Genomic DNA, 14,781 nt, shown 5'->3' with positions numbered 1-14,781 from the left:
AATTGCATTTTATAGTCAGAATGACAACAACGGCGGAAAAATGCATCATATGTTGAGGGAGATTAGCACACTTGACAAGCTGCCACTGCCTCTGCTTTCACTGCATTGAAAGCAGTCATGAAACACGCTTAATGTGCAACAAGGACCATCATTTGCAAATACACAGCTATACTTACAAATTTTATATGAGAAAATCTATCAGGGGAGACACAGCTGGCTTTGCAAGAGGTAGAGCAGGTCATCTGTTAATCACAAGGATGGTGGTTCAATCCCCAACCAGTCTGCATGTTTGCGCCATTCCATTTATGATAAAACAACTAATCATGGCACACACCTGTTGCATGTACATTCACCCCTGTTTGTTTTGCTATGTTTAAACAACTCCTCAGGTTGTGTCACTAGGAGGCAGTGTATAAAGGCACAACAGACTTCCCCATTTACACCTCTGGCAAGACAAGGTCAAACTTTCTGCCTCTGCTCAGTCTCAGTTTGTCATTTAGTTTTTCTAACAGTGAGGCAAATTGTGTAGCAGTTCATCTGAAATTTAAGCATGAAACAATATCAGTGCGTGTGTTTGTGAAAGTTGTGTGTGAATGTTAGAAAGTACTTACATAGGAACAGCATAGAAAAAAAGAGCTTGCTTGAGTGGGTGAATGGGGCAAGTTGTAAAAAGCACTTTGAGCGCTCAGAGTGGAAAAGCGCAAACTTTAAACTGGATCTAAAAATAAGACTTGATTGCCTCTAATAAATGAGGCTAAGCTGCTCCAGACAGTTTGAGTTCTTATGCTCTCTGGTGCAGACTCGGTGCTGTTTAAAGGTTTGAGATATAAAGGCAGAATTCCAACATAGTCCAAGTTAAGAGTTGATATGAGGTCAGCAAGTACAGGGCATGTCTCCTGTGTGCTAGTAGAACAATAAAATTCTTTGCTGCCAATAGAAAAATAATTCAAGGAATAAAAGTTGTGTGCAAAAATCTGTATTATTTATTAGTGATGCTCATCAGGGAAACACAAAGACATTAGACATTGAAAAACTTTCGACCTTCCTGCTGTCTGGCACAGAGGTCCGAACGACTTCTTAGGGATGTGATTAGGGATTGATAAGAATTTTGAGATTCCGATTCCATTCTCAGCATCACTTCTTGATTCTCTTATCAAATCTCCTTGGCTCTGCTTTGAGAGTCACCACTATCACCAAGCAGCAAATCAAATCAAATACATTGTGCCGATTAATTACATGCTGTCAGGTCAAATGTTTATGCATGTTGGACGCATTTCCCTTCATTCTTGTGATCAGTGTTGGGGTCATTACTCAGAAAAATAATGTAATTTAAATATTACACAGAACATTTTTCTTACAAGTAAAGCAGTACATTACTTAACTACTCCCAGGAGAAAGTAATTTGTTACACTTCTCATTACATTACTTTCAGTGTTGGGGAGTAATGGAATACATGTACCAGCGTTACGTATTTAAAATACAGAATATGAGTAACTGTATTCCGTTACAGTTACCGTTTAAAAGGGTGGTATTCAGAATACAGTTACTTTGTTGAAATAAATGGATTACACAGGGTCTTTTCCTGTTTCATATGTTAGTCTCTACCCTCTCTATTTTTGGTAATTCCATGGTGGTGGAAACCAAACAAAACATGTATTAAGAGGCTGTATGCCTGTGTCTCAATCTCGTGGCTCATGTCACCTCTACTTGTGGCCCTCATAATGACCTGATGAAATATTTTTACAAATTATTATTCAAAAAATATTTAATTTTGATTTTTAATTGAAGGCAATAGGCAGAGTGTTACAGGCAATGCTCTAAAGAATGTGGCCTCATGGGTAGTGTAGTCCATGCTGAGGGAGAATGGACTGCCATACCCGTTATGTGTCTGTGAGCGAGGGAGGGAGAAAAAGGAGTTGTCACCGAGCAGAAACGGGAGATGGAAGCATGTAAATATCATAATAACCACTGCAGCCAAGAAGAGAGCCTGACAAGCCCAGTTGTAAGTAAGCTATTAAGACTCGACTGTACGCTGCGCTCGTGTTTTTTTCTCTCGAAACAATAAGTTCTTTTGGAGCAGCCTTTCAACGCCTCTCTCTGTCTCGCTGGGCAAAGTTGACCCAAACAAGTAAAGATAGTTTTCGGCCTGACACGGAAGTCGACCTATTAGCCAGAGGTCCCTTTACTACGGTTCGGAGCTGCGGACCTGTTTATATACACACGGAATAGTTTTCTATACGAGATCACTGCAAAAAGTGCAGGCTTACCTAATGTCCACCCTACTGTTACTCATTTTATATTAGGATTTAAAAATCTAGTTGGTATTGGTATAACGAGTAACCTTCAGTAATAGTAAAAAAAAAAAAAAAAAAAAAAAATCACACAGCAAGAGTACATTCATGTAGTTGTAAAAAGTATGATAATACATTAAGTAATCCAATGTATTCCATTACGTTACTCAGAGTAACGTAACGGAATACATTTTGGGGCATGTATTCAGTAATCTGTAGTCAAATACATTTTAAAAGTAACCTTCCCAACACTGATTACTTTTGCATTACTCTGTAAAATGACATATTACACGAGCATGTGCAAAAGAAAACTGTCTCTCTTACTTTGCTGTAGATTGCGCAGACAAATGTAGTTTCTTAAACATTAGAATCACTAGAAGTGTAATTAAATAAATAATCGTATTCTGTGATTTCTGTCATATAGATGATGACAGACGCTTGTCAACAGAGAATTATTTTAAAATGTATGTGAAATGGACTATTATGATTGGTCAGAATAAGCCCATGAAAATATAACAAACGTTACTTTTTTTATATAGGAGGAGAGCATATTTTGTCTTTTTTTCCATTTCAATATATGTTTTTTAATTAATTTAAACTAGAACCTAATGCTATGCTAGCGTTTACCTTTGGCTGAGAGTGTGTAGAACTGATGCTTGTGATGATGTTGTAGAACTAGAAATTATAAATGTCAACCAAACTTTGTGGGTTGTGATCAAAAACCAAAGCCAACTGAATCCAAAAACAGTTGGAACCCTGTGTTCTGTTGATCGTAATTACTGATCGCCTGGTGTAGTAAGGAACTTTGTTTAAAATTGTGCTGGGCTTATCTGAATCATTGTTTCACAGAACAGCATCTACAACATGTAGCGATAACAAAATTGGCCAGCAGGTGTCCCCGTGGAGCTGGTTTCATGAAGTAATTTTGCTAATCACTAACAACCAGAAACCACAGAAAGTCAATGACATTTAGCAACTTCTAGCAACTAGCTCAAATAAGCGCAGGGGCAGCTACACTAACTCTGTCTCATGAAACACTGCCACCTAGTGGTTACATTTTCAATAAAAACGAGCACATTCTGTGTACAAATAGTTCCTCTAAGACTGTTTTCTCTCTCTCTTTTTTTTAACAAAAGAAAACACCCAGACTTTTTCCTCAACACACATATTTATTTCAGTATCGAACAAAAAACTGGAACACGTCTTCAATTCTGGATACGTTAGCAGAGCCATTACAACTACAGTCGCTGCCAAACTGATCCAACTCTGGAGTCCAGCCACAGGATCATCCAAACCACACTTATCATAAAACATAAAACTATGCACCCATACTCAAGGACTGACCAGATTAAGGTCACAAATGTGAAAAGATTGTAAGAGTCAAAACATCAGTTTCTACATTTATTTAAATCAGTGCAGCGATTTGACTTCTGGTTAGTGAGCTCTACCACCCACACACTGCTACGAATCAAAGCTGTCTCACACTTTGGAAGCATGAATATTTCAAGCATTATGAATTTTTCTTATGTGTCTCTTTAAGTGTGTGCTCCGATTGAATTTCTTTCCACAGGTACTACAAGAATACGGCTTCTCACCTGTGTGAGTTCTTACGTGAGCTTGCAGTGTCCAGTTCTGACAGAATGTTTTATTACAGGTACTACAAGAATACGGCTTCTCACCTGTGTGAGTTCTTGTATGTGTTTTCAGTGCTGATTTCCGACAGAAACTTTTCCCACAGGTGCTGCAAGAAAACGGCTTCTCACCTGTGTGAGTTCTTATGTGAGCTTCTAGTGCTGACTTTGAAACTAATTCCTTCCCACAGGTGCTACAAGGATGTGATTTCTTACCTGTGTGAAGTTTCAAGAACTGACAGAAGTTTGTCCTACAGGTCCAACAACAACAACATGATTTTTTACGTGTGTGAACTCTCCAATGTGTAGTCAGATCGGACTCAGAGTTGAACATTTTTCCACAATTGTCACATGTTAGAACATTTGTCTTTGTTTCAGTTTTACTCTGACTGTCTGATGCAGGAGTGTCGTCTACTCTCTGATCGTGACTTGTTTTATCTTCTTGGCTCTCTGCTTCAGGAGAGCTGTGAGAAAGGAGCTGCTCACTGCTTAGTTTTTGTTCAGTCTCCTGCTTCAGTCCAAGCTGCTCTCCCTCCTGACTGCTGCAGAGCTCCTCCTGTTCCTCTTTAATGTGTAGAGGCTCTGGGTCCTCCTGGTCACAGACCTGCTGCTGTGTGGGGTCTGAAGAGACAAATAGAGAAAAATGATAGAAAAACGGGTGAAAATATTTTCTAAACTCTGAATATTCTCATTACTTTCACATTTCTCTGTGAAAATGACCTGAAATCCATTTTCTACTAATTTGCCACACACCAACACAAATCCCTATCCTAATAAGGACACACATATGATCTTTCTCTTAGTATTAAGGTATGAACACAAAGCCGAAAACACAAATTAAAAATGAAAACCAACAGAAAGAGACTTTAAAGTGGTCGTCATTAGAGATGGACCGATCCGATATTACGTATCGGTATCGGTCCGATACTGACCTAAATTACTGGATCGGATATCGGAGAAAAATAAAAAATGTAATCCGATCCATTAAATATCACGAAAGCACCTCACAAAACTTGCAACACACCGTAACTCACCTCAGAACGTTAGCAGTCGGAGCAGTATGCATCACGTGATAGAGCGGCTGTGGCATGCGGGACCTGTCGGTGCTCTGGATAGCATTTGGAGCTTCGCTAGCAACCCGGCATTTCATCTCCGACAAAGTTATCCCGAGAGAAGTAAAGCAAGTGTGTAAGTCCATCTCTAACTGTTTGTAAAGCATTCCTGCGTTAAGCTTAACAAGCGACTGCCTCTTCTTGCTGCTACTTCAATCATGAAACGGCTTAATGATCAGCTGATCGGCTTTTCTGTCGCGAGTCCGTGTCTCTAGTTTGCTTTTGGCCCACTTTGCACCAGAAAGAGGAAACCAGCGGCTGAACAACAGCAGCACGTTTAAGCTTGATCAGCTGTTGTTAGAATTTATTTAATATTACTTTCTACACCAGGATCTTTTTCTACGTAGCTGACGGCTGGTAACTGTGCAGGGGCGGATCTAGCAAAGTTTAGCCAGGGGGGCCGATAGGGCATTAACAGGGAAAAGGGGGCACAAAGACATACTTTTCTTTCTTATTCTCATTTAAAATGTCGAGCTTTTAATAAATAATTATCTGACACCCAAAGTTTTAATTTGATGCAAAATGAATAGAAGTCCATTACTGTATATAGTAACTATTAAGTCTAATATATATACCCTAGTAAGATATAGTACTTTTTACTTTGGGAAGGTACCATCTGTGCAGTCTGCAATTTTGTTGAAGAAAGATGTTGAATCTATTTAATATTTCTTGAAAAATAATTGATTTCTGTGCATTTTTTTTCACACTGCATCAAATTAAGGTTGATTACGGCGATTAAGCATCATGAGGTGGAGCGTGAGGGGTGGTTCCCTATTTTTTTATTTTTTTATTTTTGTTGTTGCTGGGAGTTGGAACCCTATTAGTTAGGTTGCTTAATATTTATGCTAAGTACTCTTTAAAATACCAGAATAGGGAGGATGGTGTAGGTTTAAGTTTATTAGATTGATCAGTATTGCTGAAATATGAAATATTTTTTTTTGCATACAGGTATAACAGAATAGCTTTAGTGTAGTTGTTGTTTTAAACTTGAGTATGAACTTATACAAAATGCAGCAAGATATTTTAAAAAACAGTTTTGTTGATTAAAAAACACTATATCGGATTCATATCGGTATCGGCAGATATCCAAATTTATGATATCGGTATCGGTATCGGACATAAAAAAGTGGTATCGTGCCATCTCTAGTCGTCATAGTGATTTTACTTTATAAACATGAACAGGTAGAAATGGAGGCTTCGGCCTGACTGCTCATCAGTTTGTTATCTGTTGAAGTTCAGGGTATGGTTGCTGGGCTATTGTCTACAGTATAAAATATGTGCAAAGTATTTTAAAATATAGTGTAGTGGCAATTCCTTTTGTTTGACAAACCAAGCATCCCACAATTACAAATCCACAAGCTACTACTGTACTGAGATAATATTTTGTACGCAGGCAAAAGCAGTCCACTATCCATACTTGAAAGTTGCGTTTTTATGGCTTATTCGTCCAGTTTGGCAAGCAATAGCAAGATTCATTTTTTATTACTTCCTGCTGCTGCTTCGCCTGCTCTGGTAAAAAAACAACAAAAAAAAAAACAAAAAAAAAAACTTAGGCCAGTGCATGCTGGTCCAATACCAGTCTCTATATTTATACAAACAAATGGCCCTACAGCTCTTACTGACTGACTTAACAAGGTAAACACCAAAACCACACCAAACATTAAAACAAATATTAACCTACAAATAAAACTTGTGAATAAACCCCAAAATATAAGTCAACTAACAACAAACTTTAAACAAATTTTAAAATGAAAAAAATAAAGAACAAATAGCTCCAACATATAAGATACGGTACTGTACACACATACAGACTCAAGTCAGTTTCTTTGACTTATACCAAGTGGAGGTTTAATGTTACATGTTAAGAGAAAAGAGATGCATTCATGCTGATTGGACTTTTAATTCTTTCTGTGCTTCTAAAAAGGAAAAAAAACCTTTAACCTGTGATTAGGATCCTACATGAGTCATATTCATTTTAATAATATAAAAGCAATAATAATTTTACATACCTATTCTATCCAACTTTAACTCTGGTTTCCAGATGGTCTCCAGCAGTGTGAGTCGCTCTTCATCAGTCCAGACAATAATGCCTTCAGCCTCCTGCTTCAGTCCAAGCTGCTCTCCCTCCTGACTGCTGCAGAGCTCCTCCTGTTCCTCTTTAATCTGTGGAGGCTCTGGGTCCTCCTGGTCCAGACTGGAGTTCTTCTCCTGGTTACAGACCTGCTGCTCATCCAGACCCTCCTCTTCCTCACAGTCATGTTGTTGTGGGGGGTCTTGAGGAGAAAAGAAACACAATAAAAAGGTCATTAATGTGATGAACAGTAACAGAAAACACTATTTTTAAAAAGCACTTTGTGCGTTTGGCAGCCATCCTAAAAGGTTGCCCCCTTTAGTGGCCTCCACAGGAGATCATCTGCCTGCACCACACCATCTCTAGCACGCTCCGCTTTCACACTAACTCTCTGCATGTCCTCCTTCACCACAGCCATGAACCTCCTCTGTGGTCTTTCCTCCTCTCTTACTGCCTCCTAACAGGTCATCCACTTCAGAGAAGTCTGGTAACAACTTTTAAAGTTAAATGTGTATTGTATATCTGAGATCTACCTTTATCTTTACTGCACAGTCTCAGTGCTTGGAGAGGAAAACTGACACTCGATGAACTCAACAGTGGAATCTGTTCGACAAACACTTTAAATAAATGAATCAAAATATGTCAATCAAAAAAGGAGCTTTCGTTAACTATATTTAAATTTAACTGCAGAAAACTTCGGTCAACATATTTAATCATTTATTGAAATCTGGTTTTGTGCAATGATATAAACTAGTTTAGATTTATTCTGGATATTCTCACCACGGCTGAGGGTAGTGTTATTCCAAACAGCACAACACCTAATCTAGCAGTGACCATGGACCTGCACCAGTCCAACATAGTCCATCAGGGTGGCTGTAGCTCAGGTGGCAGAGCAGGTCAGCCACTAATCAGAAGGTCGGTGGTTCGATCCCAGGCTGCCTCCTGGCTGCATGCTGCAAATATCCTTGGGCAAGATACTAACCCCATGTTTGCCTACTGGTGGCGGTCAGAGGGCCCGGTGTGCGCCTGTGTCCGGCAGCCTCGCCTCTGTCAGTGCGCCCCAGGGCAGCTGTGGCTACAATGTGGCTATCACCAGTGTGTGAATGGGTGAATGACTGAATGTAGTGTAAAGCGCTTTGGGGTCCTATGGACTAGAAAAGCGCTATACAAATGCAGGCCATTTACCATCACTGGACACTGACCCACAGCACTGATAAATACCCAGTTTAACTTCTTCTAGTAAAGTCAGTCACACTGAAGAATCTGAGCTTGAACAGCACAGAGATAAAAACATGTCCATACCTATGATGTGTGAGTTTCTGTCGGGTGTCCGGCTGATATCCAGCAGTCTGTGCTGACGGTTGATCTCCTCCTCATACTGGACGATGGTTTTTTGAACCTCTGAGAAGATTTCTTCACAAACAGCAGTTAGTCTCTCCTTGATGAACTCTCTCAGATACTGAGCTGAACTCATTGCTGCTGAGGCTGGGGCTGGGCGGATCGATACAAATGATACAGACATATTGGTATAAGACCCACACTAACGTGAAGGGATCAATACTTTAGTTTGTGTTTCTCACAAATACGGGCCATTCAAGTCTGTCAGGTTTATATTGTTGATTGTCATTTATGCTTAGAAAAATAAAACCATATATGCTTAGAGGTGAATAATTGATTGTGTAGTGATAGGATGTGTGATCCTTAGTAGTTTGCAAAGACTGTGTGTCTTCCAGAGTGTTCTGGCATTCACACTCAGATCCTGGAGTCACAAGAAGAGCTCGTACCTTCTTTTATTGTTTTATGGTATAGCAAACACAAGTACATCTGTTTTAGTCTAGGTGCCTTTTGTTTAGATGAACTGCTGGACTGCAGGTTTAGGGAAGTCGTTCACAGGGTCACATCTTGATTTAGCTAGTAGGCCATCACTGTTTCCCTCATCAGATCGGTTGGTTTTTGAGCTGTTCTTTACTCAAGTGAACTGGCTTCACGCTTCTAAATAAATTACAGTACAATGTTTCTAAATCTCACTGCAACTGCTGCGTCACAATAATCTGTCCTGCTTCATAAATCTGTCCCATAGCTTATATAGTAACACATATCTTATTTTCCTATATCTACTTGTTGTAATTCAGTGGAACTTATTTCCTTCATCCATCAATTACCCCAGCTGAAGTAAAAATATTAATAACAATAACAATGAGCTGATTCCACATGATGTTTGTCATGTTTTCCTGTCTATGCTGAGCTCGTTATCACTTCAGCCACTTTATCACCATCTTGTCACTTTTTCCACCACATTGTCATTCTACCTACTGCTTGAACACTTTGCCCAAACTGCACCTCCTTTCCATTTACTAGACTCAGTCGTGTGTCTTTACCTTGCTGAACCACATCCCTACAAACACTCATCAGAGAGCCGTTCCTCAGTATTATATCACTCTTAACCTCCCTGCATGCTTATTTATCGCCGTTGTAGCTGAAACTGGTTCCACTCACCGAGCCGAAGACTTTTTCTTCTGGAGACAGTTTTTTAACCTCGACTTAAATCCGTCCTCGTGTCTCGTTGTCACGGTTACATTGCGCTCACTGTCCGTTTCATCCACATTACAGATTTACTTTCACTGTTTTTTTGTTTTTTTTTTGTATTTTCCCCTCTTGTTTGACCTTTTTTTCACCCCCGTTCTTCTCTCCCGCCATCGACTTCTGTTCTTACTTCACTTCCTGAAACGTCACGTCGCTCTGCTGTTTCCGGTCCCTTCGCAGACCTGCCGGTCAAACCTCTCGTGGACCCTCCCCCCTCCTCTGTTTGTGTGTGTGTGTGTGTGTGTGTGTGTGTTTTCGCCTCTTGTTGAACTTTTTTCACCACCGCTCTTTCTCCCGCCATCGACTTCTGTTCTTATTTCACTTTCTGATACCTCTCTCTCTCTCTCACACACACACACACACACACACACACACACACACGTCACCCTTGTGACTCAAGGTAAATTGATGTATTCTAATAATGTAATTGTAGAAAACTGTCCCATCATTTGAATACCGCAGACCTGCGGACACAACAGTGGAGGTTCAAACATAGCTGGGTCAACCAAACACTGGAAACATCTAGAGTATTAGAAAGGACAGAAAAACGTAAATTCCAACTTGTATAAACTTTTGTTGCTTGAAACGATTAAAATACTGCTCTTATTTTAGGTGTTACATTATGTCCCTAGTAGCACAAGTGCAAAACCTTCCCGCCATTTTGGTTTCAGTTTCCCTTTTGAACCCTCCATTGTACCATGTAGACACACACAGAGTTAATATGTTCACAATTTATATATTGGCATCACAAACATAATTCATTCATTTATTCATTACGATACCTCACAGAGTGTCGTTATAATCACTCTGCCTGTTTTACATTTATTGTCCACTTGATGGCACAAAAGAGCAAATAAAGCATCGTAAAGCTTCAGTCCATGAACGAAGCAAATAGATAAAAGCTTCAATGCTCCATGGAGCTTTATCTTTCCACCACTAGAGAGTGCAAATTACAATGTATACAAGACAAATATAGTGGAAATGAAATAAAGTTGAAATAATTAGAATCAATACATTAAAATATATTCAGTAAAATACTTTGACTGCAAAAATGTAACACATTAGATGCACACTGGCCCTTTCCATGCTCTATTTTAACAGTGCTGGCCTTTGTGAGATCCATGTTATTTAAGCACAGCGGCTTAATGTTAAGTGCAATGTGTGTCAATGTTTGTCACGTATCATGTATGAAGAACTCACTTTGAAGCTTTGAAATATGTTCAGATTCAGATTTCTTTAAAATAATAATAATTATTATTTTGATTGCTGCTGAGACATTTAAAGAATATAAATACCAGTATAAATTAAACTCACATTATCAGCCATAATAACGAATTTCATCACAATATTTCACTCACAATGCTATATTATTGCTATTAGTTTTTAACATTTTGCAATATGAGCATATTGCTATTTATCACATTTATTTCCAGCTGCAAATTATGTCCTTAAATCTAAATGTTGTCAGTATCTGTTTTGTGCACTAAGGTAAAGTTCCCTCACTTGAGTTGTTTTTTTGTTTTTGCTGGAAAATTTGATTATTAAGCTGTCGATAATATCTGCTGTCAGTCTAAAATCTGCCTACAGTTGGGGTCATTTTAGCAAATACTTGTATTATCTATCAATTAACTTTGCTAACACATAAAAAATCACATATATGTTGCTGTATAAGAATATAACAAGAATTCAAATAGATGGTCAGCAAAGTGTCATTCAGTTGGCAATCTATCGCCATTTAAAAATTAGACGGCAACTATTTTCAAACTTTTAACAATCTCTTTGACAATGACTACAGTCATTTTCTTTTGTACATGCTAGGAAATTACGGTCCTATTTTTACTCGTGTGGCTGACCCATGTGTTTGGTCTGAATTTGGTCTGACTGGACCTATTCGCACCATCTTAGCTACTGTATACCGCCCCCCTGAACCTGTCTTCCTCAGTGATCTCATCTCTCACTCTGTCCTTCTAAGCAGACTTTCCTCTCTCAGCATCTCTGACATCCATCCATCCTCCCTCCCACTTTCTTCTTTTACAGAATGCCTGACTTAAAATCCTGGTTCAGCTCTAATTTTCTTAAGCTAAATGAGGATAAAACTGAAATCCTCCTTATTGGCACTAAATTCAACCTTTTGAATGCAAATCATTTCTATCTGCTTATTGATAACTCCACAGTTTTCCTTTCTCCTCAGGTTAAGAGCCTTGGTGTCATCCTAGACAGTTCACTTTCCTTTAAATCTCACATCAATAATCTCGTTCTGCCTATTTCCATCTACGCAATATCAACAGATTACGTCCTTCTCTTTCCACCCAGTCTACATCCATTCTTGTCCTAGTCTAATTACCTCCCGCATTGACTACTGTAATTTTCTCTTCCAGGGTCTTCCTCCAAAATCCCCCCATAAGCTTCAACTGGTTCAAAATTCACTAAACTTCACTGGGTCCTTCCGGATAATATACAAACTTCTTCTGCTCACCGTCAAGGCCCTTCATAACCTTGCTCCTCCTTACCTCTCTGACCTGTTAAGCACTACCTCTTCTGCCCGTTCACTTCGATCTTCTTTTTCTATCCAGCTTTCTGTGCCTTCTTATGGCCTCACCACCACGGGAAGCAGAGCTTTTAGTTGCTCTGCTCCCAGGCTGTGGAACTCTCTGCCCCCAGATATAAGAAACATTGGTTTGCTCCCCCAGTTTAAATCAAGACTCAAAACCCATCTGTTCAAATCTGCATATTCACTGTGAACCCACTGTTTGTTCATTTTATCTTGTGCTTTTGTGTTTATTGCTCTTCTTTTGTCAACGTTGTGTTATGTGTTTTATTCTAGCATTATTATTATCATCATCAACAACAACAACAACAACAACAACAACAACAACAATAAACTATTATTTATTTGATTGTTTGCTATGAGCTAACGCTAGTCCACACTCCAAGCCACTTGGTGGCGGTAATGCGCCACGTCGTTGTTTGCTAACCGCTAAGAAACGACGACGACGACGACGAAGTTAAACGAGGCGAAAACCACAATAAGAGCAAAATGAAATCTGTAATGTGGAGAAAATGGGCAGTGTAACCGTGACAACGAGACACGAAGAGGGATGTAAAGTATAAAAAAATGGCCCAAGAAGAAAAACTCTTCGGCTCGGTGAGTGGAACCAGATTTAGCAACAACAGCGATAAATACGCCTGTAGGGAGATGAAGAGTGCTAAAATACTGAGAAACGGCTCTCTGATGAGTGTTTGTAGAGATGTGTTTCAGCAAGATAAAGACACACGACTCAGTCAAATAAGCGTTAATGAACTCCACAGTCTGCTGCCTGACAACAAAAGAGCGTCTGTGGGGTTTTATCCGGAGTACCTGAAATAGAAAAAAGAAAACAGAAACGGGGACAAAAGTTCTGTTTTAAAATGCATATTATAGCGAGAAATGTGACGGCTTGTCTGTTGTTATTATGTTTGATGAGCCAAGTAAGATGTAGATGTAGATAAATTAGCTATGAGATTAGGCCTCCCCCCACCACGGAGATGCTGTAAGTATCAAAGCAGCTCAGATTACTTGTTTCTTTCTTATTAAAGAGAATGACAAAAGTTTCACTGTGAGGACGTGATTTAAAGATGAAAAATGTCTAAATTGCACATATCATGTCCTGAGTAAAGGACTGGCAGTTTTATGTTGGGGTGTCTGTTGATTCTCACTTGTCTTGGAAACATTGGTTAGGAAAACAATCAAATCAGTAAAACACATATTACTGGATGCAACAGTTTGCTAGAATTGAAAGGAATTTGTCAGGCCAATTGTGTAATTGATTGATTCAAAGATTTTCTTTTTTCCTTTTCACTGCTTTACCCTTGTCTGCACAGGTGATGAAAATGGATCTGTGTTTGCCAAATGCCATTAAGATCTGAAGAAGAAGAGAGGTGCTGTTTGATGAAGCGGACTTAAGTTAAAGGAGAGACACAAACTAAAGTATTGATACCATCACGTTAATGTGGATCTGATACCATCGTCTGTATCACTTCTATCATTCTGACATGCAGTCAACATGTGGTGATGTGTAAGAGCTGACAGGCTCCATTCACATTTTGAGATCAGAGCTCAGACTAGTTTCAGTTATAAGGAAGAGAAACTCACACAGTCACTGACACTGAGAGGAGAAATGGCACAGAAAGGAGTTCAGCTGGACCGAGAAACCTTCTCTTGTTCCATCTGTTTGGATCTACTGATAAATCCGGTGACTATTCCCTGTGGACACAGCTACTGCATGAACTGTATTAAAACCCACTTTGATGAAGAGGACAGGAAGGGAATCCACAGCTGCCCTCAGTGCAGGAAGACGTTCACACCGAGGCCTGTCCTGGAGAAAAACACCATGTTAGCAGCTTTAGTGGAGCAGCTGAAGAAGACTGGACTCCAAGCTGCTCCAGCTGATCACTGCTATGCTGGACCTGAAGATGTGGCCTGTGATGTCTGCACTGGGAGGAAGCTGAAAGCCATCAAGTCCTGTTTAGTCTGTCTGGCCTCTTACTGTGAGAAACACCTCCAACCTCACTATGATGCAGCTCCGTTAAAGAAACACAAGCTGGTGGCCCCCTCCAAGAAGCTCCAGGAGAACATCTGCTCTCGTCATGATGAGGTGATGAAGATTTTCTGTCGTACTGATCAGCAGAATATCTGTTATCTCTGCACGATGGATGAACATAAAGGCCATGAAACAGTCCCAGCTGCAGCAGAAAGGACTGAGAAGCAGAAGGAGCTCGAGGTGAGACGACTAAACATCCAGCAGAGAATCCAGGAGCGAGAGAAAGATGTGAAGCTGCTTCAACAGGAGGTGGAGGCCATCAATGGCTCTGCTGATAAAGCAGTGGAGGACAGTGAGAAGATGTTCACTGAGCTGATCCGTCTCATCCAGAAAAGAAGATCCAATATGAAGAAGAAGGTCAGATCCCAGCAGGAAACTGAAGTGAGTCGAGTCAAAGAGCTTCAGGAGAAGCTGGAGCAGGAGATCGCTGAGCTGAAGAGGAAAGACGGCGAGCTGGAGCAGCTCTCACACACAGAGGATCACAACCAGTTTCTACACAACTACCCCTCACTG

The 14,781-nt window shown here is 39.8% G+C and overlaps 2 protein-coding genes across 3 annotated transcripts in view; one reads left to right on the top strand and one right to left on the bottom strand.

The window, feature by feature from the left end:
• Positions 1-3,178: 3,178 nt before the first annotated feature.
• LOC146579364 (uncharacterized) lies at positions 3,179-9,977 on the bottom strand. 2 transcript variants are annotated; one of them, XM_085269309.1, is made up of 4 exons: positions 9,602-9,977; positions 8,408-8,596; positions 7,044-7,307; positions 3,184-4,543 (listed from the first exon to the last, which is right to left on the bottom strand). In XM_085269309.1, the coding sequence occupies exons 2-4, from the start codon at positions 8,577-8,579 to the stop codon at positions 3,795-3,797; spliced, it is 1,185 nt and encodes a 394-aa protein (XP_085125435.1). In that variant the 5' UTR covers positions 8,580-8,596; positions 9,602-9,977; the 3' UTR covers positions 3,184-3,794. The 2 variants fall into 2 exon arrangements, with proteins under 2 accessions (XP_085125436.1, XP_085125435.1); XM_085269310.1 differs by lacking the exon at positions 9,602-9,977 and having other exon boundaries at positions 3,179-4,543; positions 8,408-8,591.
• Positions 9,978-12,681: 2,704 nt separating this feature from the next.
• LOC146579363 (tripartite motif-containing protein 16-like) overlaps positions 12,682-14,781 on the top strand; it is a 3,422-nt gene continuing 1,322 nt past the window's right edge. The window contains exons 1-2 of the mRNA XM_085269251.1: positions 12,682-12,833; positions 13,550-14,781. The exon at positions 13,550-14,781 is cut by the window's right edge and continues 1,322 nt beyond it. Coding sequence (XP_085125377.1) covers positions 13,846-14,781 — 936 coding nt within the window. The 5' untranslated portion in view covers positions 12,682-12,833; positions 13,550-13,845. The remainder of the gene's footprint in view (positions 12,834-13,549) is intronic.

This window comes from Mchenga conophoros, linkage group LG3, assembly GCF_057382185.1.
Source record: "Mchenga conophoros isolate Kocher_MC1m ecotype Shallow Benthic linkage group LG3, M_conophoros_male_GT1.1, whole genome shotgun sequence".
Classification (NCBI taxonomy): domain Eukaryota; kingdom Metazoa; phylum Chordata; class Actinopteri; order Cichliformes; family Cichlidae; genus Mchenga; species Mchenga conophoros.
The sequence above is the reverse complement of the archived record's forward strand: the minus strand, read 5'-3'. Positions and strand labels throughout refer to the sequence as shown.